Source organism: Podarcis muralis, chromosome 3 (genome assembly GCF_964188315.1).
Source record: "Podarcis muralis chromosome 3, rPodMur119.hap1.1, whole genome shotgun sequence".
Classification (NCBI taxonomy): Eukaryota; Metazoa; Chordata; class Lepidosauria; order Squamata; family Lacertidae; genus Podarcis; species Podarcis muralis.
In genome coordinates, this window is record NC_135657.1 from 57,631,292 (window position 1) to 57,658,035 (window position 26,744).

The 26,744-nt window shown below is 38.7% G+C and overlaps 1 protein-coding gene across 8 annotated transcripts in view; it reads right to left on the reverse strand.

Annotated features, from left to right (window-relative positions):
- The window catches only part of STXBP5 (syntaxin binding protein 5), a 124,796-nt gene that overhangs the window by 55,023 nt on the left and 43,029 nt on the right, over nt 1–26,744 (reverse strand). For 7 of the 8 annotated variants that reach the window (XR_013392223.1, XM_028723623.2, XM_028723619.2 and 4 more), the window contains exons 6-10: nt 24,736–24,799; nt 19,864–19,947; nt 5,062–5,185; nt 3,562–3,640; nt 1,338–1,492 (exon numbers count right to left, since the gene is read on the reverse strand). Coding sequence is in view for 7 of the 8 variants with exons in the window: in XM_028723623.2 (XP_028579456.1) it covers nt 1,338–1,492; nt 3,562–3,640; nt 5,062–5,185; nt 19,864–19,947; nt 24,736–24,799 (506 nt within the window). In the remaining variant the exon portion in view is untranslated. Of the gene's footprint in view, nt 1–1,337; nt 1,493–3,561; nt 3,641–5,061; nt 5,186–11,530; nt 11,648–19,863; nt 19,948–24,735; nt 24,800–26,744 lie in introns of those variants that run through there. The other variant, XM_028723622.2, reaches the window with a different exon arrangement.

Genomic DNA, 26,744 nt, shown 5'->3' on the forward strand with positions numbered 1-26,744 from the left:
ACTAAAAAGAGCCACTGGGCTTACCTATATAAAAAGTGTGCTTGAGTGAAAATATGCTCTCAGCTGGGATCTAAGCTCCTTCGAGCTCTTACAGGGTTTTACACAACTGTCCAAGCTGCCACCACCCGCAATCAACACAAGAATAAAAATAGCAACAAGTAACACCAACAAGAATATACACTGCTCAGGGCTTCTCTGGATGTATGAAGCAGTGTAGAAGCAGAGTCAGTTAGACCAAATCAAGAAAAAACTAGGTAGCCCAGAGTAATGAAAAATATATTTTACAGTCCAACAGTTCTTTTCCCTGTCAGGTGGGACATGCCCAAGATGGCAACAGATAGGGTGGGTGACCCTGGAAGCGTAGGCTGAAACACACACTGTCAAAAGAGTGCCTCAACAAAGGCAAACATGTTCAGCCTAAAGAACTATGCGCACAACAACAAACTGCCAAGGAACCTGGCTGAGGGAAATACACTCCAATAACTCAAAAGGGGCGAAAAGCTCAAAATCAGTGCAAATAATAGTCAGTGGAAAAGCATTTATTTTAAATAGGTGAAGTTGTGTGGGAAATTGGGGGTGGAGGGGGGCAAAGTACAGTATGAAACAGAGTGGGAAGTGGTAGAGCTGACAACAGAGGAAAAACAAGGCTAGCCGAGTGAACAAAACAGCAAACTCACAACCAATCAACTCACCCCCCCTCCAGGACACAAACATTAAACTACCACAAAAAACAACCCTGAGGCAGACACACAAACAATTCCACACACACATGGAAGATGCTACAATTATTCTCTCCCTTTAATAACACAAGGAACAACCACAAACAACCAAGACCAGTTGACAAGAACAGTCAAAAAAGGGAGCCTGAGCCAAGGGAGAAGGAGACTTCTCTGCATGAAGGGAGGCGTTTAAACTGGTGGGGGTTGGCACAACTTTAATTTAGCTGCAATCCTGCCTGGAAGCACTAGAGGGAGCTCACATACCACCTGAGAGCATCTTTAGTCAAAAGAAAAATGATCACACACACAAAATTAGGTTATGCATTAGACAGCACAGCCACCATCCCATGGAAGACATTCCAGAATATGAGGTCTACTCTTTCTCATAAATGCTATCTTGCTGTCCAGATAGGATGGTACTAGAGACGTGTAAGTTCTCCTCAGATTACTCAAAAACTATCTACGATCTTTCAACATTTTTGAGGAACCTTTTGGAATGGCCCCACCCAACCCTGCCATGAAATCATATAAACAGTAAATAAAATTCTGAAATTGCTGCAGCAAAAAACTGCTATTAAGCAGTCAAACAAGTGGGAAATTTTTTTTTTCAGAACCTACCATTAGGGTATGGAGTTTCACAGAGGGTTAGAAAATCTACTATTGAATAATCCATTTCTAAAACAGCAGTGCTCTTTCCGTGCATAACTGTTAAACAGGGTCTTCTTCCTACAGTGTCATATGACAAGCCACCTGACAAGATGATGAAAGGTTCTCTGGAAAGAAAAAACGGGCGGAAAACAGTTAAGATTATGAGAGACAGCATTAGGAGACTTATCATCTGAGATCAAGAGAGTAACCAATAGCACTCTACACTGTGTATGTGGCACAATATACCACTAACCTTTTGTGTTAGGTGTGCTTGGCTTAAGAGTTGTGCAAGAACACAAGTCTGCCCAACAGACCAAACAACTAGCTGAAAAAATCCATTCCCATTGTGTTGATCTGTGTAAATAGAGGCACTTGCTTGTCTTTTAAACCACATTTTAAGCAGTTGGACAAACTATTGTCAAGGATTCAGTACACCTCCCCACTTATTCAGAAAGATGCATATGCAAAATGCTGCCAAGAAATGCAACTAATCTTACTAAAACTTGTTTTTCCTTCCTTAGATGTGTCATACAAGTGTGAAACTCAAAATTCACTTTTAGGCAGGACCAGCCCATCCATCATGTGGACTGAGACAGCTGCCTCAGGCAGCAGAATCCAAGGGTCAGTGTCTCAATGAATGAACCACCTGCCTCTACAGGAAAAACGACAGCAGCTTCTGGCAAGACCTCGCAAACCTTTTGTCAGATCTCACAGGAAGCCGCCACTTCTCGTGTCTCTGGTGCTGCCATGGGTGCTGTAGCCCCTTGCCACCAGAGAAGAGAGAAGAAGCAGTGACAGCTTACAGGTTCTGACAAGATCTCCCTGGAAGCTGCTGAAACTGTCTCTCCTCACTTCTGCCATGGCAGGGAGGACGCCCCACCCGCCATCACCAGAGAAGCAACAAGTGGCTGCAGCAACAGGCTCCAGTGAGATCTTGTGGACCTCTTGCAATAAAGACTCACTATTTTCTCTTTTAGATATGTACTACATACAAATGGAGACCCACAAAGTGATATATTTGTGATAAATCTGATCATAATCCTGAATCAGAACAGTAGTGTGGGAATAATTCATTTCCCCTGCACATGATGTATGGATGTCTGACAGGTTAAAAATGCATGCCACACCCTAATTCCATTCCCTTTCCTTATTCTAGGATTCTTTAAACTTGCAAGGGCAATGCAGAGCCTGCACATGTGTCAAATAAGTTAGGATTACCAGTAAATAAAAATCACTTCCTCTGTGATTCAACCCATGACAGGGATCAAAGAGCCCTCAAAAACTCATCAAATCCTAAACTGAGAAGAAATTTTGGTTAATCATTTAGCCTCTCCCATTTCCAGATTACTGTAAAATGTAAGGTGTTTTATGTTAATTTTGCTCCCTCTGTTTTACTTTCCACTTCCCCCAGCTCAGTGTTAAAATTTCCCTTGAGGTTTTTCTGTGTATCTGGAACTAGTTTTCCCCTTGTATATGCACAATGACATTTTTCCTGCCCAAAGTAACATCCACTTTACTACAGCAGCAAATGATTTTAATACATATTCCACACCTACATATAACAAATCTGTAATTTAAATTGTTGCAAGAATTTAAGAGATTTCTCATTCAATTAATTTTAACAAAAAAATATTTTTTGCATGAAGGTTGTATGAAGACAAAGTGCATGGGAGTTTAAGAAACCATTTACAGTGGTGCCTCGCAAGACGAAATTAATCTGTTCCGCGAGTGTTGCGGTTTTTTCGTCTTGTGAAGCACGGCTATTAGCGGCTTAGCGGCTATTAACGGCTTAGCGGCTTTAAGAAAAAGGAAACAAACTCGTAAGAACTCGCAAGATGTTTCGTCTTGCGAAGCAAGCCCATAGGGAAATTCGTCTTGCGAAGCACCTCAAAAAACGGAAAACTCTTTCATCTAGCGAGTTTTTCGTCTTGCGAGGCATTCGTCTTGCGGGGCACCACTGTACTTTCGCAATCATCTTTGCTTCCAGTCTACTTTTATGCAGTAACAACAACAACAACAACAATGCTGCATAGAACTGAAGGTTTCATGAATAAACAAAGTGGTGGTGGGTTTGTCACTTTTAAAATCATGGAAGTACTTCAATAGCTGTTTAGATTATTTTGCTTTGCAAAGTCCTTATTTTTTCTCTACAAATATCCAAAACAAAGTTAAGTAACTGTTTCCTAATTCTTACCCAGCTCTGGTAGTTTTGTATTCCACTTTAAGAATAGGTTTACAAGGCTCTGGCTTCTTTCCATCTTTTACCTGCTTTCCTAAAACAAAATATTTTCTTATTTACATTTAAAAATAATTTGATAAATCTCAGAAATCACACCAAAATCTTAAGAATAGTCCCATATATTTAAAAGGTTATATAAACACTACCAAGTGTACGTCATACTATCCTTGCAGATTTAATGCAAATAACTCAATTGCTTCTCTTATAAACAGTAGATATTTGGCAGTAATAACCAACACCCCATGTGCTCTCTTACCTGGGAGAAAGTCTCAATCCACTGAAGTCAATGGGATTTACTCCCACATAAACATGCAAAGGGCTGAGTTGGAGAATTATGAAGAATAAAGAATTCTTTTCCCTTCATTGTATTGCTGTCAGAAAAACTACTTTATTTCAACATTTGGTCGTGATATATTTTAAAAGAAAGCAGGTTTGACCAGCAAATTGCCAGTTTCACAAAAAATCATCTCCACTATATAAACACTGTATAAACTGAATAGAACCTTTTACAGTTACTAATTTACATAAATAGTGAGAACCTTTTCAGGGCTAATAGGCTAATTACATGTTCTGCTAATTTCTAAGAAAGCTATACAAAACTGCAAAGCACTGCAAAGCAGGTAAAATCTAGACATTTTTACGTCAATGCACAAGTCTGATAAGGTGCCACTGGACATCTTTTTGGACATGCAATAGTAACATTATGATCACACGACACATCAAAATTCCTAAAGTTGTGAAAGGTGTACACAAAGGTGTACAACAGTGTAGCAGCCTTGGATTTTCCCTGGCAATCTTATGATAAATGTACTACTGTGCCTGCACTTAGGGTGAAAGTAATCTTGGATTACAATAGTGTTGTGCTAGTTTGATATATGCTGACTCCTTCCACCCCCTCACACAATAGGTTAGTAGCTGGCATGCCCATAATAGCCAGGAAAGCTAACTTTTGAAGCAGCTCTGCAGGCATCAGTGTTTAGCTCCACGGCATGAAAACCTTCACCTGCTGCCTTCTGCACATCAAGCATTTGTTGAAACCAACAGAGGAGACAATATTGTTGCCCCTTACAGAGCTAGTTCACAACCCTAATAAAATACGTAACCAGAAAAAGCTGCCTGGTCCTATTCTACCTTGGGCCACAAGAGGTGCACCTGAACTAGTTTTCTTTTGCAATACTGCCTTGATTAATAAACAACTCCACACTTAGCCTCCAAAGCAATGGACTGTCAAAGCCAAATCCTGACTACAGGAGACAATGCAGGTGATATAAGCAGCAGCAGAGTTGCAAATATATGGTACAGTTTAATACCTTCTTTCAGCACATGGTCCTCAAGAATAGAGTGGCATGAAGTAGCAGCCACCGGTAAGCAGTTTAGATGACTTAGCCTGCAAATCACTCTAAAGCATAATGTATACACAATGTTGACTAGAACACACTTCCATTTTGAACTTACCATGTGGAGTGATTGTCTGAAATGGCTTGGTAGGATTCCTTACATTCCATATAGTCAAGGTGCCGTCCGAATGGCTACAGATAAATTGCTTTCCTTCGTGGTGCCAAGCTACAGAATGAATTGCCTGATCAAAGGAGGGGAAATCAGAACTTATTCAAAGCAATAAGCAGAAATCTTAACAATTTCATTCAAATATTGCTTAAATACTCCACCATAGTTCATGTGATTAAATAATGTGATAAAATACTATTTTAATGCAAAACTGTAACACTGATTCTGAAGATAGTTTTCTTTAACAAATCATTTTATGTGTGTTGCAAAAGCAGTTAAACTATTTAAACTCACTTTGTTTGGTTTAAAACTGCTATTGAAAACCTAATACAATGGTATAGTACAGTGGTGCAAATGAGAAAAATATATAGATATATATTTCCAATTGCTTTTGGTGTACTATAGTCTGTTAAACTGAAGAGAACACCTGTATCTTTTGACAAGGGTACAATTAAAATATTGCAACGTTTGTACTGTCATGTTTGTCTGCAGTATTTGTGAAAGACACAATTTTCATAATGACTTTGTTTCAATGCTATGCTTCCCTACAGCAATGTACTCTTTGATCTTTTTAGCTAGCATGCATTTTGTATCAAGATTCAATTGCCATAATCAATGCATGTGGAAGTGAGCTAGCCTACAAAATGTTTCCTATACAATTGATTTTGGAAGTCTGACTGGCCAACTGGAACTGCATCATGTGATAATCGGTCAACCTCCTATCTGATGAAAATCATAAAACTTTCACATCATGCTATATTAAAAATGTACTATTAGTCAAGAACCGAGAATTCTCCTGGTGTAAATCAGCATTCATCAACATCTCACCAGCTATGCACAACTGAAAAGGTGACATTTGATTTTACAAGGCAATGACAAACTTGATTTATAATAAAATGAGAATCAGATATGACATGTAATAAATGGGATCTGCACTCCATAAAGGCTTTGCTATAAGCAAAAAATGAATCCAGTTTTTAGACTTACTAAGACTACTACATTAAAACACATGTATAAAATGTATATCTTATTATTTTCTTCTTTGACTAGAACATCCTGCAGTGGTGTCCAAACTTTTTTCAAAGAGGGCCAGAGTTGTTGAGCTTTTTTTAGGATTGAAGGACTACTGGAAGTAATAAGAGTTTTGTTGTATGCAGCAATCATCACCTAACACAGCAAAATACTTCAGAGTAATTCTTCAAAATAATTGCAATGTAACAACTAATACTATTGAAATTTTTGTAATTTGGGAGTGCTTGGACAATTCATAGCAATGCTAAATAACAATCAAGTACTATTACTAGAAAAGCAGCTCTAAAATTTAAACTTATTTAGAAATATAGCCATCCCTGCACTAGAGTAATAATCTATGGCCCAGTCAGATGCCGTCCAATTTCAACTTCCATCAGCACCACGCAGAACAACCAATTGTCCATTATTAGGGATTATGGGAGTAGTAATCCAACAACATTTGGAGGGCCACAGACTAGTCACCTATGCTATATAATGATAAAGCTTCAGACACTATACCTTTGGTTTTCAGTTTTCCACTAGATTAGAACTTCTCACTGCTAAACTGGTCAAGAAATTCCAGAATTCCCCGAACATACTTTGTAAAAAGTGCTATATGCTATATTGACTATTGGATTAATTACACATAGACTTGAAATTTTTAACTATAAAAACTCAAGGCCATTTTACATACAACACATTTGAAAAGGCATTAAAATGTAAATTTAAATTAGTCCATCAGATCAAAACACAAGGTGAAAATCAGATTAACAATGAGTCCTGTGACTTGAATATTCCAGCCAAGTATACAGCAATAATCCTGCATTAAACTATTATGAAACAAAGCAAACCACAATGTACTACTTTTATTTTTTGAAGAAAAAATTCTTTCAAGTTAAGGAATTGCTCATTTCCTAAAATGCCTGTAGCGTAGCTTGTGAAACCAGATGCCTTTCTAGGTTTCTTTTGATGTCATTTTTATTTCCCCACATTATATAGCTACTTCTAGCTATGGTATAAAACGAAGCAAATGTATCCTCTCTGTATTTTTTTACTTCTTCTATCAATACAGTGGTACCTCGGGTTACAGACGCTTCAGGTTACAGACTCCACTAACCCAGAAATAGTACCTCGGGTTAAGAACTTTGCTTCAGGATGAGAACAGAAATCACGTGGCAGGGGTGTGGCAGGCCCCATTAGCTAAAATGGTACCTTGGGTTAAGAACAGTTTCAGGTTAAGAACGGGCCTCTAGAACGAATTAAGTTCTTAACCCAAGGTACCACTGTACAGATTCCCAAATTATTCTATCACTCTGCTGCAATATCAGAAAACTTTGATACAAGATTTCATAAACTGCATTCATAGCATCAGAAAGTCCACATGACCATGTTTTTATGTATCACAGCAAAAGTCAGGGTCAAGAAAGAGAAACAGAAGTGACTCAACAATAACACAGGAAAGTGATGGAAACATTTATTGCCTCTGTACTAAATGTCGGTCTCAAAGGAACAACAAAAATGAACAAAGGCAACTGCATGAGGAAAGGTGAAATTTTCTGCTGTAGAACTGTAAAGCAGATTTCCCTCTTCATTCTGGAAGGGGTCTAATTGCACACTAGTGATGTGAAAGTATATCATGACAGGTATCATCAGGCTAGGAAATGTTGTGTATTGCAGATATAGAAGCCTTGAATGCAGGGGCAGAGAACCTCCAGCCTCTAATTAGGTCTGCCAGGCCTCCCCATTTGGCCTAAAGCCCAAGCCACACCCACTGGCCTATATCATGTCAGGTGTAGGGCAAGTAAAGACATGACTAGGTTTTGTAGGCACTACTGATCATTTGCATCTCAAAGCCCTGGTGCACAGCACTTTGACTGTTGGGGCTTGAACGGTCCTTTTAAGCCATAAAGTTTAAGGGGGAAATTTAAAGTACCGTATTTTCCTGTTCTGCCTTTGTGAACTTGTTCTAAATGATTCTTTGATAACAGAAAGCACCCTTAAGAATACATTTCCTGGAGCTTTGGGTAGAAGAGATGCCAAGCCAAGCCATCTGCTACACATCAAAAATCTGAAGAAGTGTGCATGCAAACGAAAGCTCATACCAATAACTAACTTAGTTGGTTTCTAATGTGCTACTGGAAGGATTTTTTTATTTTTTATTTATTTTTATTTTGTTTTGACTGAAGCAGCCCAACACGACTACCTACCTGTAATCAAATCCCACCACCTCACACTTCCCATCATGAAAATATTGCTTGCTATCTGTCAGCTTCTTGACAACTGATCCTTTCCTCAATTCATGAGCAAGAACAGTGTAATTTAGAATGCAACAGGGGTGGGGGGAAAGCAGGAATCTGGGGAGCTTTTCAGCCTATATGCTTTAATAATACCAACTGCAAATTAAGACCCTGGTTTGCAATTAGTCAACTTCTACAAGTGTACAGTGCTCCTTTCCTCTTCAGTGATGATGAGTTGGATATATAAATTTTAAAGCACATCACTTGGTGCAGTCCATCTGTGGGGGTGGACTCCATTAGCAGGGCTGACACAGAAAGCTGAGAAGATACAAACTGTAGCCCTTCGGGTCCCTGCAATATGTAGCCCCTTCTTCCACCTACACCCCATTTTTGGGGAATATATCCAATAGGCATTTCCCAACAATCTTTGTCACATGGAAATGTCATGGATGCTTTAGCTGAGATTCCTGCATTGCAGGGAGTTGGACTAGAAGACCCTTGGGTCCCTTCCAACTATAAGATTCTACGAATAGGCAGAGAGATAGAAATACTTGGAACCACTTGAAGCAGGGAAGGCCCTGCATCCAAGATACATGCCCACCAAACTGGGGACCTAGTTTTGGAAGTGAAAGAAGTGGTGCATTTTGAAACTATTTGTCATTCTCCAGACTGAGGAGCTGGATTCAGTTGGGATTGTGAAAAGCAAAGAATTTTATCCCACTTGAACCAAGCTCCTTGCAAAGTGGGAAAAAAGTATTTATTTTTTACATTTGTGACATCAGTATTCTGATGAAGTGTGAAACAAGTGCAAATCTGCATGAAGGAGGTAGGTTCCTATCCATCACTGATGCCACTGCCAGAGGTACAGCCCATAAGACTTCTGTGTATAATATAAAAATATAGTCAATCGTTGGGTTTTCCCTCTGCAGGACTACAACTTGTAAAAAAGAGATTTTCATCAGTTCATAACACAAATGGGCAGTAATGAGGAAATGAAAAAAGGGAAAGGAAAGTTCAAAGAATTTATTTAGCTATCTAATAGACCCAACATATTTCAAAGAATACTTGCTTCAGGATAACTAAAACAGATAACTAGTACTATATTAAGAACGCTGAATATTAAAATATCCTTATGTAAGAATATGCATACTATATCAAATATGAAAATAAATGAAATTATCATCCAATATCACCACTATTTGAGATGGTGGATGATGCACATAATTAGATGTAATGTGTAAAAAGTGTTTCTTGATTGGTGTTGCCCCTCCCCTTTTTTATCATCAGGCAGACTTGTTGCAGAAGGCAAAAATTCACACTGAAACATGGGAATTAGAGGTTGGGAGAGCGGGAGATTTCGCCTCTTCCCCAACGTTGCTGAGTACATGCCTTGAGCCCATATACAAAGGCACTACTTGAGCCCATGAAAAATGCTCCATTTGCTACTTTTTCAGCTTTAACTATATTTGAAAAATTACATGAAAACATACCAAAATAGATTTGGTTATAACATTACCAACTAAATAGCAATGTTCATACATGCCTTAATTTTAACACTGAAACAGCTAAATAGAAACAACTTATTTACCGTTTTTTCTCATTCTATAGATTATATCTTCACAAAAATGTGCACTCCACAACCAATATTTTCAATTTTATTTTTATGTAAGCTGTTAACAGCTGCCATATATCTAGTTCCAATTGATAATTTTATCTATTTCTTATAAAAGCTGTTAACTTAATCAGATTTTACTGCTCTCACATTTTTTCTATGATTGATTTGTTACTCATTCCTTTGGAGAACAGTTGAGTTTTGTCCCTAGGGAATACTGTGGTAATATGGGCAAAACCTTTACCCTACTCACAATAGGTAACCTGCTTCCACTCAGAGAAACTAACGAGGGGGAAAGGGAGTGCTGATGATTTAGCGTGTCACTGATTGAAAACCCTGGGGGCTGGGGAGGTAGTCTCCCGGACCTGCCATTATTGTAGGGATGTTGGTAGCAAGTTCACTAGCTATTATGCCACAATATTTTTAGATGACTACCTGGATATGTTTTACAAATTTTTCTCAATATTCAAATTTTAAGTAGAATTATTAGTGCTAAATAACTGACACCAGAGTAACCATTCAGTAATACAATGTAAATGTTTCCATTGTTCACACTGGCACAAAACAAGAATTATATTTGGGACTCAAAGAATTCATAAACGTCTCCTAAAGCATCCACTGCCAATGGAAATCAGTAATGAGGATACATCCGAATCAACTAGCAGCTTCCCTCCTGGACACAGATATTATGGCAGACATGTAGAAAACCCTAAAAATGATACAACTCAAAATATTGATTTATGTGCTTGTTATATATATTCTACCCTCTATTTCCAAGCAGAGGCATACCTAGGGGTTGGTGAACCCGGCCCCTGCCCAGGGGCACAAAATTCACCTATCAAGACTATGGAGTGTATGGCGTATATGTGTGCTGCTGCTGCGATCGTGGCCAGCTCAAATGCAAGAGAAGTTCCCCATCCTTCTCGCACCATGGTAGAAAGGTGTGCAGACTTTTTTGCCCTTCCTCCTTACCTCACCCTCACTCCAGATGCTTTGAGTACTTGGGTTGTGTAAAACGTAGTAATTTTTAATTCGGCTGTTGTGGTAAAGTGTTTTTCTTCTGGGGGGGGGGGGGTGTGCCAATACAGCTCGTTGCCAAGGGCACAAGGAACCCTAGGTAAGCCTCTGTTTCCAACTAAAGACTAGTATTTTTAAATTGAGAAAAATCAACCTCTAATCCATAAATTTCAAAGTGCTACTTTCATAGAATTGTGAGAATGAATCCTTGAGTATCTGCACACCTAGAGTGCTCAGCATTTATGTGAGAGGAACTCCAGAAGTATCCTTGCTTTTTGCTGTCTTTTTAAAATGGGTACTACATTAATGCAAATCATGTTGGAAATCAGCTTTAGAAAATGAAATTTCCAACTTGCACCACATGTATTGATATTTAAATTCAGAAGTTCCCCCACACCTTCCTTTTAGAACGATTAAAAAAAATTGTAGGGTTTCTAGGGAGAAAAACATATCCAAAGTCTGCTCCTATAGACTATACTGACTGCCCATGAGGCTATCAACTATAATGCAACTAACTCCTAGCCTAATCACACTCACTAACCTTTGGGTGTAGGGCAAATTCCAGTCTTGGGGTTACAGCAGGGGGCCACATTAGTGACATCACACATCAAAAATAGGCTTCTGCCTCCTGAATGGACTGAAGACTCGTCATAAGATGTCCTAAAAAAGGAAAATATTTTCTCTCTTTTATAGAATGCTCCCTTAAATTAGCCAATATGCTCCTCGTTTTGGAGTAATCATGGTTACCAGGGCAGCATCTAGAATGAAATACCAGAAACTGGTATTTGTCTTTAAATGTCATTCTGATTAAACAAGTTGAGAACAATTTAGCATCTTAGTAGTCGTGATGATTTCCATATGCCTAAAAGTGGGTTTCTGACTGTTTGTATGGAACTTCAAAAGAAAAAGGACTATTTGGCAGAGAATAAGCATACAAAAAAGCAACAGAAAAAAGTTATGTAACCTCACACACAACCAATAACAGAATCAGTATTAGTTTCCTTCTACTGCGCTTATTTCACAAACTATTCTGTAAAATGTTAATTTGCTAGGTGAAAGGGCAACTCTGGAAAAGATACTATAGCTACACAACTCAGCCTCCATAAGTTTACATATGTAAACAACAAAGAAAATGGAATAAATACCCAATAATGTTTTTGATTAAGTATCTGAACCACTGGAATGTGGGGATAGGGATACTTGCTCAATATCCTGTGTTCATAGGAGAAAGAGCATTACTACAGGACATCTGAAAATTTCAATAACAACTGCCCTGAAGGCTTTGAAATCAGCCGGAGTATTGCATTGCTATGAAAACAAGCACCATGACAGTGATCGTAACCTTAAATTGCAGTTTAAATAGACACCAAGGACCAATAGAAGGCTTAGAGACCTTCTCCTCTGTCCAAAAGACTTACCTGACATATAAAGGAATAAAGGGAGATGCCCAGAGTGACTGGGGAAACCCAGCCAGATGGGTGGGGTATATTATTATTATTATTATTATTATTATTATTATTATTATTATATTATAATTATTATTATTTCATTTAAAGTTTGTATCTCTTTTATTACTCAACTGCCTAGATGTAGGTAGAAAAAACTTCTGTCATCCTCGGTAAACATTTGCTAAGTTTTACAACTGGTAGAGAGAATTAATCTCTACTGAAGGTGAATATCCCTGGCGTTCCTTAAACCAATGAACTGGTTTGCCAATGAACCCCGGCAAAAAGCGAGTGATGGCTACGGCTGAAGCCTGATGAAACTTAAAAAAAGACAAACTCATTTCTAATTTCACTGAACAGGGTATCTACATGGCCAACCCCTAAGGGGCCCCTTCAAACTCCTCATGGATACATAAGATAATTCTATGCATTCATTTAGGACTGCAGCTGGTCAGAAGAGGAAATTGAGGCTCTGGGCTGCAACTCTTGGAAATGCCTCCATCTCTTAGAGAAAACCTTTGCATCCTTATGCAAACTCATGAAGCAATTCATATTCCGATTTGAAATTGGCCCTGCAGAGGAGTCAACAGACTTGTCTGTGGTTACCTTGGCAACACCCTGCTGGCTCTTCAGAGGTTGGGGAGATTCAGGTCTGTAAGGAGAAACATTTAACCTAATATTCTAGTGCCTTCAGAGAAAGAGTGGGAAAACGCCTCAGCTTGAGGACTATTCCCTGTCTTTAACCAAAGGGTTCATATCCCTGTCTGGAATGGGCACACTTAATCTCTAGTGTGAAAAGGTTGGAGGAAATAACTTTATAACCACTCAACTCAGTAGGAACACTCTGGCGGTTCAGATTACCCTGATGCGACAGTGTTTATGCTACACAATCAAGTAGCTTCACTCCTTGGCCCCTGAAATTTTAGGGGGGGGACAAGAAATATGATACCTTAACTCCTGTTTGGGGGTCTTATGAATACCTCCTGTGTGCCTGATGCAATCTCCCAAATTCCTGAGTAGCATCCTTTTTATCCAGCTGAGGAACTCTGGGTAAAGGGAATGTACATCACCCATTAAGGCAGGAGCCTTACATACAAGTGACTACACTATAAAGCTTCATTCCACTCAGGGCTGACCAGTTTCTGAAACAGAATGGGAGCAGAAACAACTCTTCCATGAGGCTTTGCATCAGGAAGACCGGTGCTTCTGTGATATAGAAGAGGCAGGATTCTCACCTGGGGCACTGAGATCCTGTACTGCCATGGCCTTACAATATAAGTGTAGGCATTGTTTGACCTGAAAGCAGTCTATTAGAGACCATTTCTTTCTTTCATTTATTTCCATTCAGAAGCAACGCTCCAGTCCCATTTAGTCTCTCACAGATCTAATGCAGGGTCCACAACGTCTTTCAATTGTTAAAACTGGACAGCTCTTTACACTTTGAGATTGCTAAGCCCTGTGGCATTGCATGAAAACCTGGAAACTTTACTTCTAACCTCCTCAGACAATGGCCATCTGAGAGGAACTTCCTCAGGGAATGACAGCCCTGGCAACCAGAAAGTAAACCAAAGCAGCTGAAAGAATAGGAATATTTTATACCCCAACGATGGAACTCCTTTGCGTTTTTTTGGGCTTTTTTGCGATAAACCAGAAAGGAGAGCTCCCTTTATTTGATTCAAGACTTCAGGGTGTCAAAGAGATGGAAATTGGTGTTTAGACTGCTGGACAGATCCAGGTAAGTCTTTAGATAAGTCTGACAACAGTGCCTCTTTGCTGAAGCTTTTCAGTATTCAGCTAAAGCTGAGGTAGAGCCACGCCAATAGTATGTCAGGGGGAAATAGCAGTAGTGATGAAGCACTAGGCATACTTGACAGCTTTGATTACCTGGACTGATATTTGTGTAACTAAGCCTGAAGAAAAGAGCGGGAAATTAAACCAGACTCCCATTGGTGGGCTGCCTTTGACATGGCAGCTTTAGAGGCTCTCTCAGCGACAGACATAGCAGTTATAGTACCTGGGACACAATGAAGGGTAGTAGCCTCACCCAATGAGAATGGACTCAGAGCTATAACCCTGCACACCAGAAGTTGATGCCAACTGAAAAATGCAGTGATTAAGTAGGGACTTATACACTGCCATAAGGGTTTTAGCCTTCAGCAGTGTTTTCTTGTCCATGGCCCACTATTTCCTCAAAGTTGCAGCAGCAAATTGCCTGGAACTAATGGGGGAACCATAATACAGTAGTTGCTGGCCATTGCTTTGCAGGATAGGTGATCTAACTAAGTGCAGATCTGCTGTGGTTGATAGTTCAGAGCTCTGGTGGGGCTTCAAAAATGGCAGGAAGGAGAACAGAGCAGCTGTTAAAAATTCCTCACACAGCCACAGACCACTATGCTGCCTATATAAGAAAAGGGGGAGAGGAAGCAATATGACCAAAAGGAAAAAGTCAAAAAGAAACAACCAAGTTGCCAGAGAGGAAGGAAAAACGTAGTGGGAAATAACAACCAAATTCCCCACAATCAACACAATACCCCTGCAAGATGCAAACATTAAACTACGCAAGACACCCCAAACTCAGAATGAGAGATAGCTCACACTAGCTTTTGCCTCACACAAATAACATGACAGACACAACCCTTTATAAAAAAACCAAGCAATACCAACAGCACAAAGACAAACTCCAGAAACACAGGTACACAGACAAACACAGCCAAGTCTGAGCCAAGCTGAATGGAGAGTTTGGGACACAACATCTCAGCACAAAGGCAGGAATAAAAATCTGCTGGGGGCTGGTCAGTTGGGAGCAAAACTCTCCAATTCAGCGGCAATCCTGCCCTTCAAGTGCTAGAGGGAGCTCATACCCCACCTGAGAGCATCTTCATCCAAAGGATAAACATGCGGTATTTGCTAAGGTTTGTCCCTGCTTATCAGCATTACTCATAAGTCCAACTTGCCAAAATTTACTGTGGGGATAACAAACAGATTAGAAATAGCACCACAAATATTCATAAACTGCTTCCAGATTAGAGCTCTTATTGCTGCTGGAGCATTGCTCTTGTGTGATAAATTGGTAGTGATGCCACTCTGAATATAATAAAGCACTTCAGGTAGAAAATGATCAGTTTTCTAAAATGGTGTTATTCCTCCTAGCTGCACATATTGGGGCTCCTTCCTCTACTCCTCTCCCCTTCTAAGACAGGAACATTTTAATACCACAATACAGAATAAAATATCCCAGATTGGAAGGGGGCATTATGGATCCAAGCCAAATATATTCACAACAGTTTGGTCATCGCAAGGGTTATGTTGGCACAAGTGTCCACAGCAACACTCAGTTATACAATAAGGAAAATTTACAAATGTTACTACCACCTTCACATGAGCACTTTCTTAGATACTGTATGGCTTTTTTTTTTTTTTTTTTTTTTGCAATCTGCATGTTGGAAGAATATTGAAACTGCCCTTAGCCAATGTTCATGAAGTGAGAATCCATAGCAGCCAATGATTCAATAGCTGTCTTATTTTTACTTTAAATACAAATAATGTTACCAGAAACCATGCATCCAAACAGAAATAGGAATGTTACCCTTCAAATAGGCTGCTTCTACTGTTCATTTGCAAGTTTAAAATTACTCATTACTAAGGCAGTTTCCAATTGCATCTGAAATCCCACACAGAATTGTGACATTACATAGAACAAGAAATGTGAAATGAAGTAGTAAAATAGTTATGTGTCACATTTTTTGTAGAGTAAATACAGCATAAGAAATTCTTGACTCTGTCAAAAAAAGAAGTAACTGCATTGTTACAGCAACTCTAGCTTCCATAGCTGGCATGCATGACAATATGTAATCAGAAGCCTAATATTCTGCAACCAAAAAGTTATATTTTAGAAAGACAAAGTTTAATTATCTGTTGATTAAGAAGACAGGACAAGTTAGAATTTAAAGTTTCCTGCTATTAAAAAAATGAGGGTGAACCTCCTCACTTTACCTCTTTTGTGCCTGCAAGGAGATTAAAAGCTCCTGCTTTCTATTTTAGTTGAAATTTCTCACAATATCCAAACTTAGAAAATGTGGGTTTGTTTAAACTATGGTTTGAAAACAAGTCAGGATGTTAAATCATGGGTCTAAACCAATTTGTTTTCTCTAGTCATGAAAACAAACAAGTTTTTCCATGTTTGGACATCAAGGGGAACTGTGGTTACTTGAAAATCAAAAGCTTCTCTTTGTGGTTACAAAAGAAACAGTGAATGGAAATGGAGAATATGACCCATGGCTTTGTTCCTCATAGGCTACATCAAGGATGAGTCTAATTCCTGTCTTTGGCTAAATTTAAATACACAGCAAAAAACCAAAAACATCACCCCTTTTAGCTCACATGTTATTTATATAGATTTCTTATTTAACCATTAGAAAAAAGTAATCATAGGGCCTCAATTTGTCATTTTACTGTGCTCCTATTTCCCTCCTGCATAGACTGCAGACTTTTAAACTATAATTACTTTAATCTTAGGATACTATAAACACAACAGCTGAATTGAGGACTCCTAGAATATTGAAAAATACTTATTGCACACATTATTCAGCATCACAATATATATTCATTTTCCCAATGAAAAAAGAAATGGTTCAACTGCAATACAAAGTTCAGTCTTGTACATGTTTTCCCTTTATGCATTTACAGCAGTAAGTACCAAACAGGGTATATGTAGTACTGTGTGAAGTAGTTCTCAGTGTCGCAAGCTATGAGGTAAACTGACTAAAAAAGAGAGGATTATGATGATAGCTGCAAGTCAGCAGTGTAATCAGAATACTGAAAGTTTATGCACATGAACCGGAAGAGAACTTGTTGAGAAGTATTTATTTATGGTATTCCTTTATAGGAATATATCCTAGGGCAGTTGGTAATAAGAATACGATACAATTACATAACCTAAGAACTACAAAAGAAAGAAAGAAACAGAATCCCCATCTCTCCACCATTTTGTGGTGAGGCAGCATTGTGCCACTGACATGGAGAAAAGCTGCGGGGAGGTCTCCCTCCCTGGTTGGGTGGTTGGCCACACTGCATTCTACCTGGCCTGACTCTGGAGGCCAATCAACAGCCTGCCTGACCTCAGGGGGAAGGCTTGTGAAATGGATCAACGTGAGAATTTATTCCTGCTGGTCCATTCCTATGGTATAAATAAAGCCCAGGCTATAGGGACGTGGGTGGTGCTGTGGTCTGAACCACTGTTTGCATGGATTAGGGTGCTAGAATTCTGAAGTATACCTGGAGAGAACTAGAATCAGTCAAAATTGAAGATGTCTTCAGACGTGGGTGGCTCTGTGAGTTAAACCAGAGCCTAGGGGTTGCTGATCAAAAGGTCGGCGGTTTGAATCTTTGCGACAGGTGAGCTCCCGTTGCTCAGTCCCTGCTCCTGCCAACCTAGCAGTTCGAAAGCACATCAAAGTGCAAGTAGATCAATAGGTACTGCTCCAGCGGGAAGGTAAACGGCGTTTCCGTGCACTGCTCTGGTTCACCAGAAGCTGCTTAGTCATGCTGGCCACATGACCTGGAAGCTGTACGCCGGCTCCCTCGGCCAGTAAAGTGAGATGAGCGCCACAATCCCAGAGTCGGTCACAAATGGACCTAATGGTCAGGGGTCCCTTTGCCTTTTATAGCACTAGTATTGGAATTGTCAGTTTTCCAACCCACGTTCCTTTTGCTAGGTGTGATTTTGCTGTGGACATTTGTTGGAAAGACATTATACTGTCTTAATTGGCCTAACTAGGCTGAAAGGTTTTTGCCTACCTCAAAGAGAGGAAGAAGCTGTATTTATGTTTAAGCCATATCAGGTTTTTTTGAGTGGGGCAGTGCATTGGACAGGATCTGAAGCTTATGAGGGGACCTCAATGGGGTCTTGAGGACGGCACTTTAAAGACTATGGCTCTAGGCTCAGAGGGGTAGGATGGGTGAATGGCTGCCACACACCCAGGTTGATATCAGGACTCACAGTAGCAGCCATGGTTGCCCAGTAGGTGGGCTGGGAGATGTGTATGCCAGGAGGCCATCTGCCCGATACAGATTCTTGCCTGTTGCTGTGACAAACTCCAATATGTTGTGATCAGTAAAATTATGGCCATGTTTAATCCCCATTCTTCTTGTGTCAATTGCTCCCCAAAACCATGCCTAGAAGCACATAGCCAACAATTAACAGAAAAGCATTTTTCAAATTCCCTACTTCATTAATCCAGAGAGCAGAATGGATGAGTCAATTATGGTGTTTAAGATAATCAGTTCCTTTTCCACCGATCTAAAAATGTCACTTCATTTAAAATGCAAATGTACAGTTGCTGGCCCAAACTAGTCACTGCTGAACCTAAACACATAATGGTTTGCTAAAGCTTTCTTCATTTTCTGACGTTCATACACATTTAATTATATAGGAGGAAGCTATGTTTCTCGTCCACTCCACACTTTAGACACAGATGGTTTCTGAGGTTCTAGAAAAACCAAACTGGGAACCTATAATGAACTGGGGTGGGGGGGATGGGGAGTGATAAGCAAATAAGCAAGGATTGCTACTTGTTTACCCTGACATCCCTCCACGTCATTGGAGGATAGAGAGACATCAGAGAATGCTTCACCTGAGTGTAATTGCACCCTTACTACACCCTTGATTGCTTCAACTGTACAGAAATATAGCCTCTCTCTGTCACCAAAGTATAGAGAAAGCTGGGCTAAGAAAAATATATAACCCTCTTCCATAGTCACTATTCATCCCCTTTTGCAGGGCAAAAAAACTGCTTAGACTGAAGCCTGTGCATTGCTGTCTGATGAACACAACACCATACAGCAGCATGAGAGAAGCATACATGTGCAATCTTTACTGTAGCCACTTTCTTGGGGGAGGGGGGAGGTTGGTCTATCCAAACCTCTGACATTTTCCTGCATTTCTCTCCTAATCTCTCCACCCCCATTCCCCCATGTCTTCAACATTAACATTCAGATGCTGTAGTTAAGAACTATTAAATACACACACTACACTGAAGTCCATATAGCACATGCAAGTTTAGCAACCTTAGGAGCTTTATTCCCAAATCTGTATGCAATCTAGCAATTTCAAGACATTTGCTATCTTATGAAGTATTTTTCAGCAATGCTTCAACGTGTTAATGTAACTCATATACATATAGAATAGAATCATAGAATTGTAGTGCCCTCCAGATGTTATGGATGAAAACGCCTGTCAATCCCAGTCAGCACAGCTAATGGTAAGCTATAATGAGAGTTGTGGTCTAAAACATGTTAAATGCAACAGGTTGGGGGAGATCGTTCCAGACAAACACAAGCAAATAAGTATGTTTCTAATATTAAACTACAAAACTGCTTTAATTCTAATATCATGAGTACAAAAACCTGCCAGATTAATAATTTCAGTTACCTCGTCATGTGTGTATCTGTAATCTGCCTTCTTGCATTTGAGGTCCCATAATGCTACTGTTCCTGATTCAAAACCAATCAATAGCTGTAATAAATAACCAAAGAAAATATTAATTTTCTGGGAATGAAAAGGAGTTATTTCTAGTACCTGAATACACGTGATTCAATTCTAAAAATTTCTGGATTAAAATGCAAATGTTAAGGACAACTATAGAAGCATAATATTAAAAGGTAACAATATCCTAAAATTGTGACAATACTATCAGAGACACCAAAAGATGAAATATATTTTAAATACTAAACCCAGTGTTTAGGACATGCCAACTGACAGACTATTCCAACATAAAAGAAATATACAGATACTATGATATGCAATTTCAAAGACTTTTTAAAGTACACTTGAACTGTCAGAAAAAGACAGACAAATAGTCTCATGGTTGCTTCAGTCTCAATCGAATTAAATGAATCCACCCATGGATGAACACACAGAGGTATTAAATCTAGGAAATAAAGACCACCACAGACTGAAACTCCCAGCTTGTGGCAAACCATTTATATGAAGCAGATGCAGTGTAGTGAACTGAATTATTTTGCATGCATAGTCTGATTATTACCCTGAAGGAACACTAATCTTAAAACGTGATACAAGGTTGATTAGGAAAAATAAATTACCTGAGTCCTTATTTGATTTTCTGCAATGCTTTTACTGCAATTATTTGTATGCCTTAAACAGATTTTATATATGTATATAGTCCTAATTCTATTAATGTTTAATTGGTTTTTTAATTATTATTTTTTCTATGTTTTTATCAATTCTTGTTATAATCTGTAAGGCACCTTGAATCCTATCAGGGAAAAATGTGAGGTATAAATACTGCTGCTGCTGCTACTTCTTGTTGTTGTATAGTCGTTTAGTTGTGTCCGACTCTTTGTGACCCCATGAACCAGAACACACCAGGCACTCCTGTCTTCCACTGCCTCCCGCAGTTTGGTCAAACTCATGTTGGTAGTTTCAAGAACACTGTCCAACCATTTCGTCCCCTTCTTCTTGTGCCCTCAATCTTTTCCAACATCAGGGTCTTTTCCAGGGAGTCTTCTCTTCTCATGAGGTGGCCAAAGTATTGGAGCCTCACCTTCACGATCTGTCCTTCCAGTGAGCACTCAGGGCTGATTTCCTTAAGAATGGATGCGTTTGATCTTCTTGCAGTCCATGGGACTCTCAAGAGTCTTCTCCAGCACCATAATTCTAAAGCATCAATTCTTCGGCGATCAGCTTTCTTGATGGTCCAGCTCACACTTCCATACATCGCTACTGGGAAAACCATAGCTTTAACTATTCGGACCTTTGTCGGCAAGGTGATGTCTCTGCTTTTTAAGATGCTGTCTAGGTTCGTCATTGCTTTTCTCCCAAGAAGCAGGCATTTTTTAATTTCGTGACTGCTGTCACCACCTGCAGTGACCATGAAGCCCAAGAAAGTGAAATCTTTCACTGCCTCCATTTCTTCCCCTTCTATTTGTCAGGAGGTGATGGGACCAGTGGCGATGATCTTCTTTTTTTGATGTTGAGCTTCAGACCATATTTTGTGATCTCCTCTTTCACCCTCATTAAAAGGTTCTTTAATTCCTCCTCACTTTCTGCCATCAAGGTTGTGTCATCTGCATATCGGAGGTTGTTGATATTTCTTCCAGCAATCTTAATTCCAGTTTGGGATTCATCCAGCCCAGCCTTTCGCATGATGAATTCCGCATGTAAGTTAAATAAGCAGGGAGACAATATACAGCCTTGTCGTACTCCTTTCCCAATTTTGAACCAATCAGTTATTCCATATCCAGTTCTAACTATAACTTCTTGTCCCACATAGAGTTTTCTCAGGAGGCAGATGAGGTGATCAGGCACTCCCATTTCTTTAAGAACTTGCCATAGTTTGCTGTAGTCGACACAGTAATCAATGAAGCAGAAGTAGATGTTTTTCTGCTGCTACTACAATTACTAAATTCCCCAGTATGGTTTGTCGTCTCCTCTTCTTCAAGTATGCAGGGTCACCTGCCACTTATCACATTGCAATTGGACTTAAAACGTAGAATATTCTAAATGACTCACTACCAAAAGAGTCAAAGGAAAAGATTGACTCTAATGTAAATAAATAAGAATCAATTCAGATATGCAGAAAGATACATCCTAGACTGTACAAATACAGGAATATTCAAATGCAACTCCATCTGAAAAAACACACCACATTGCATGATAAAAGCTATGTAACAGGAAAAGTGGTTTTTTGTGTTTTTAAGACACAGTTCTAATATGCATTTTGCCCTTTTAAGACACAGAAAAACTAAAATAAAATATCTCACCTGCGCCTGAAGTGGTTTGTTTTAATTTTGTACAATGCTCCTTTATTGTGAACTCAAAAATAATAATTCTGTTTTTGTAGTTTGGGTACATTTAAGGTGGACCATATTACATTGACTTGAATATTAGTTTTTAGCATGGAGACTGAACATGGTATTGAACTAGAAGTTTTTGCAGTCTTTCACAGATGAAATGTAAAACCAGACCACCTAAAGTAATCAGCTCTTGAATTGAAATACAGGCAGCTCCCCACTTGTGCATAACCACCACATGTGTGACACATGCACCATTTTTGGTGCCAAAAGGGGGTGGAATGGGGGTGGGAGCAGAACGGGAAGGACTTGTGCACGTCCTACTGATGTGTGCAGTGGCCATGAACGGAAGCCTCACGTAAGCAGGGATTCCCCTGTACAACAGTCAGCTATTAGGCAAGGGTCAAGAAATAAGAGTAGAAGGCAGCATCAGGATCAAACTAGTTGGTTGACTGGTGTGGTACTCTAAAAAATAAACGTTTCCAACTATCATCTTCTACTATTACGGAGAGAAGCAATACATGATAGTATGTTCATCTGCATGAGAACTGTAACTGAAGACACAGATAATCCTCCATCTATACCCTATACAAACACAAAATGTATGTTTGACTGAATAATTTAGGGAGAAAAAAAGTTTTAAGCCATTCTAAAAATCCACTACGTAAAAATTTCAAAACTGGAAACCTAGAGTCCTAAAAAGTCACTCTAAAAGAACCAATTTTTTTTTTTAAAGTCATGCTTTTTTCACAGCAAAGGTATTAAAGAGGAAAATCTGTCGTAACTTTACTGCACACTTCATAAAATGCCTCCTGCCGCTTGGAAATAATCTTCACCAATCTGGTATGCACCCGTGTCAAAACTGTTATTATGTAAGGCCCCCGCCCACATTTGCACAGAAATATCTTTAAGATCCCTTTTTAATCCTAGTATCAGAATATCGAGAGGATTTTCTAACATTTAAGATTTATATCATAATCCTACTAAAAAAAAGCATTCTGAAGTACTAAATTCCATTTAATCCAGTAAATGTGGAAAATTAGATCTCTTTCTTGTATACAAATTATGTATACTGCCTAAAAATGTCACTAAAATGTCATAAGTATGAGTTTACATTGGCAAGATGTCTATGTATGCTTTATACATATAATTTTGAAACAGCATTGTGTCATAAGCCGCCACTTATGAACATCCAATAGTGATGCTTGCATAATAGTCCAGATGCTGGAGATGATTTCATTGCCACTAACTACCATTTTTCTGGGGGATCAGTCTCTAGGACATATGACAAGGCACTTCAGTTGTTGTTCTTAGAAGAGCACAAAATTATACATGAATGAAACGTGAAGGATGGACATAAACCTTTTTTAATGTTAATTCACAATAAGGACCTTATCTTTTCAGTAAGAATAGGTTTCTAAGCCCTATCATGTCCTTCAGTAGGGGAACAGGGCTTTATAGTATAAAAGTAATGAAGGGGATAATTTTTTAACCCATTCCCCACTGGAAATTTTTTTTTGGCTTCAATTAGCCCACAGCAGTGACCCCTGTGTGGCTCCCAATGCAGTCTACATATTTCCCCAGGTGTGTGTTTGTGTGGCCACTTTTGCAAAGGAATATAAAACACTTCATCCAAATAGTTATTAATAAGGGCATCTTGACACAGATATTTACACCTAAACATGGTTCTCACCAGAACTTCCAAATTCTATTCCTATTATTAATAAATGTATGTACTTAACATGCATATTTCAACATAAATCTCTAAACAGTTTATGTATGTCAACAAAAATAAAAACTAAAAATGCAGGAATTTCATATTCAAAACCGTTGCTGATAGTAATAAATGTAAATTCCACATTTTAAGTAACAATTGATTTCAGAACCATGTAACTAAGCACATAAATAAAATATATACCATAGAATTTAAGCCTATACAAAACACCAAAATACATCAAAACACAACATCAAAATAAAACCTAACTGCAGCATATATCAAGAAAATCTCATAACTATTACAAAAAAACCCTAACATGATAAAAAACAAGAATTCAGGAGTCATGCTGTCACCCCCAATCGGGAAGCATTCCCACTCTCCTTGCACCACACCATCCACTTAGTTCTCCCTTCAATAAAACAAGCAACAACTAATAGGCATGCACAAAAAGATAGCTCTGTTGAATAAGAGCACTTCAACATTAGAAAGCCCAATGAATAAGAAAATAAGAAAAAGAATAGAAACAAAAAAGCCATCTCTCACCCAGAGCAACACAACAACACTTTCCGTACCTCTCTCACCTAGGGTCACCAAAGTCGTTCCCAACAAAATATTACAGTTTGAAGTCGGACATTGCCACTAATGCACCTGACACCTCACATTGTTTTACAAACTATTAGCATCCAAAACAGAGATGCTAAGTGAAACAAGTTAATGTTAAGAAACAATTCAACTCTTAAACAATTTCCCCCCCATTTCCAAGTTTTAACATACCTTGCCTTCATCCATTGGATTGTCACTAATATGGACAACAGGTCCTGGATGAGACTTGGATGACCTGAAAATATAAACAATATCTATTTTTTACAAATTAAGAACAGGAATGGGGGCACGCTAAATACACAAATATTGACACAAAGAAGCAGGCACCAATGTCAATGAAAAAGCCCATTCTATGTAGAAGCACATAATATTACAGACTAAGCATGTCCAGTTAGAAAGGACTGAGGTACTTAGAAAATAATGGTTTTACAAATTGAACAGTTATTGTAGTAGGTACAACTCAAACTATTATTATTAATAATAGCTCCTACTGATGGGACTCATTAGGTGCTGTCCATGATATTGATTCTCAGTGTGTAAACTCAGTGTCAGAGAATTAGAAGTCTTTAAAAGAGAAACCTTTATTTAAAAAAAGTACAGACTTGTCTGAGTATTCCCAAAACTAAAAAATATAACAAAGTACATTTCTAATCACATTTATGAACAACTAAACCCTTTAAAATCACAACAGCTGACAGAATTTAAGACTAATCAATACTTGTTAGTGGAACACTGCTTCATAATTTGGCAATGCCAGACTGATAAACAAATGAAGTATTACAGAAAATGCCTATTAAATGAAATTACGTATACATGCAAGTCCAGAGTTCCATGGCACTTGTACTGATGGAAAATATCTGTGAAAGATTAGTTATCAACTTAACTAGTAAAACTTCAGGGTCCATAAAAATATTTATATTCTGAAAACAAACTCACTGTAACAATTTCACGAGACTAGTTACTCACGTGTTTAAAAAGAAGCAGCTATAAACAGTAATAGAAATGGAGTGACTACAGAGAAGCTAGAAACTAAGAGCACTCTCAGCATTCTCAGGAAATAGATCAATTTGCAAAGCACTCTGATATGATATTTTAATGTACAGTGCCAGTTTAGTGACTTCCAGAGACCTGTTTTAAAACAGTGACTGAGTGAATTTTTTCTCTGAGTTTAGAAATGTAGTGTTTCTTAAAGTTAAATAGTAATATGATGGTAAACACCAAACAGGATGACTTGTGCAATTGAAGTAGTAGTCAAATCTAAAATCTAACTTGTAATTAGCTTTCCTTCAGGTACTATCTCTAGGAAGTACATAAAGAAATTTCCAGGGAAGATTCCATTTTCTTTGAAAGTAATATTTGAACCAAGTAAGGCCAAGTTCATATATAATGCTACGCCAAAACATGGCTATGTGACAACACATGAGCATGTAGATACTCACAGTAAAAACAGTGGCTGCTTCTTTTCAGTTTTCCTGCTGCCAAACTACAAGAACCAAAAACCCAGGTTCACACAAAATGCTAAGCCAGACTAGGGAGGGAGTAATCAGCCACAATTTTTTTCCTGTAGGTGCCCATGTGCTCTGACTTCCCTAAGGCTTGGCATAGTGTTATGTGCCAATCAAGTCTCTGTCCACTTTACCGAATGCCCCCTCCCTCAACAAACTTCACTTCAAATACTTTTTGCTATTGCAATGGTTCCCAATTAGCTAAGTATTGTTTTTGAAAAATCAAGCCATGGAACCCCTACTTTTGAAAAATTTGATATCTCCATGGTAGTTTTTGTTATGTGAATGGTTCCATGGACTCCCTGTGTGGGTTACGTGGACCTCCTGGGGTCTGTGGACCACCAACTGGGAACCACTGGCCTATTGGAAATCTTTTAAGATATTAATCCAGCACAAAGTTAGCCTGAAATATTTTGTTGTCGTTTTTACTAAAAGTAAATCAAAACACGCGTGCAAGGTTACGAGCTCCTCAGCTACAGATCTGTCAAATTGTTCTATGTAAAGTGCCATAGATTAAACTAGAGAAATCAACATTGATTTAGGGTAGAATAACAATTTTCAAAAGATCTGCATCACTGTATTTAAATCAGCCACAATTTTAGGCTTGACAGGACTCTCAAGCCTTCCTTTAAAAAGCCCTTAAGCAGAGAGGCTTCAAAGATCCATATGGCTGCA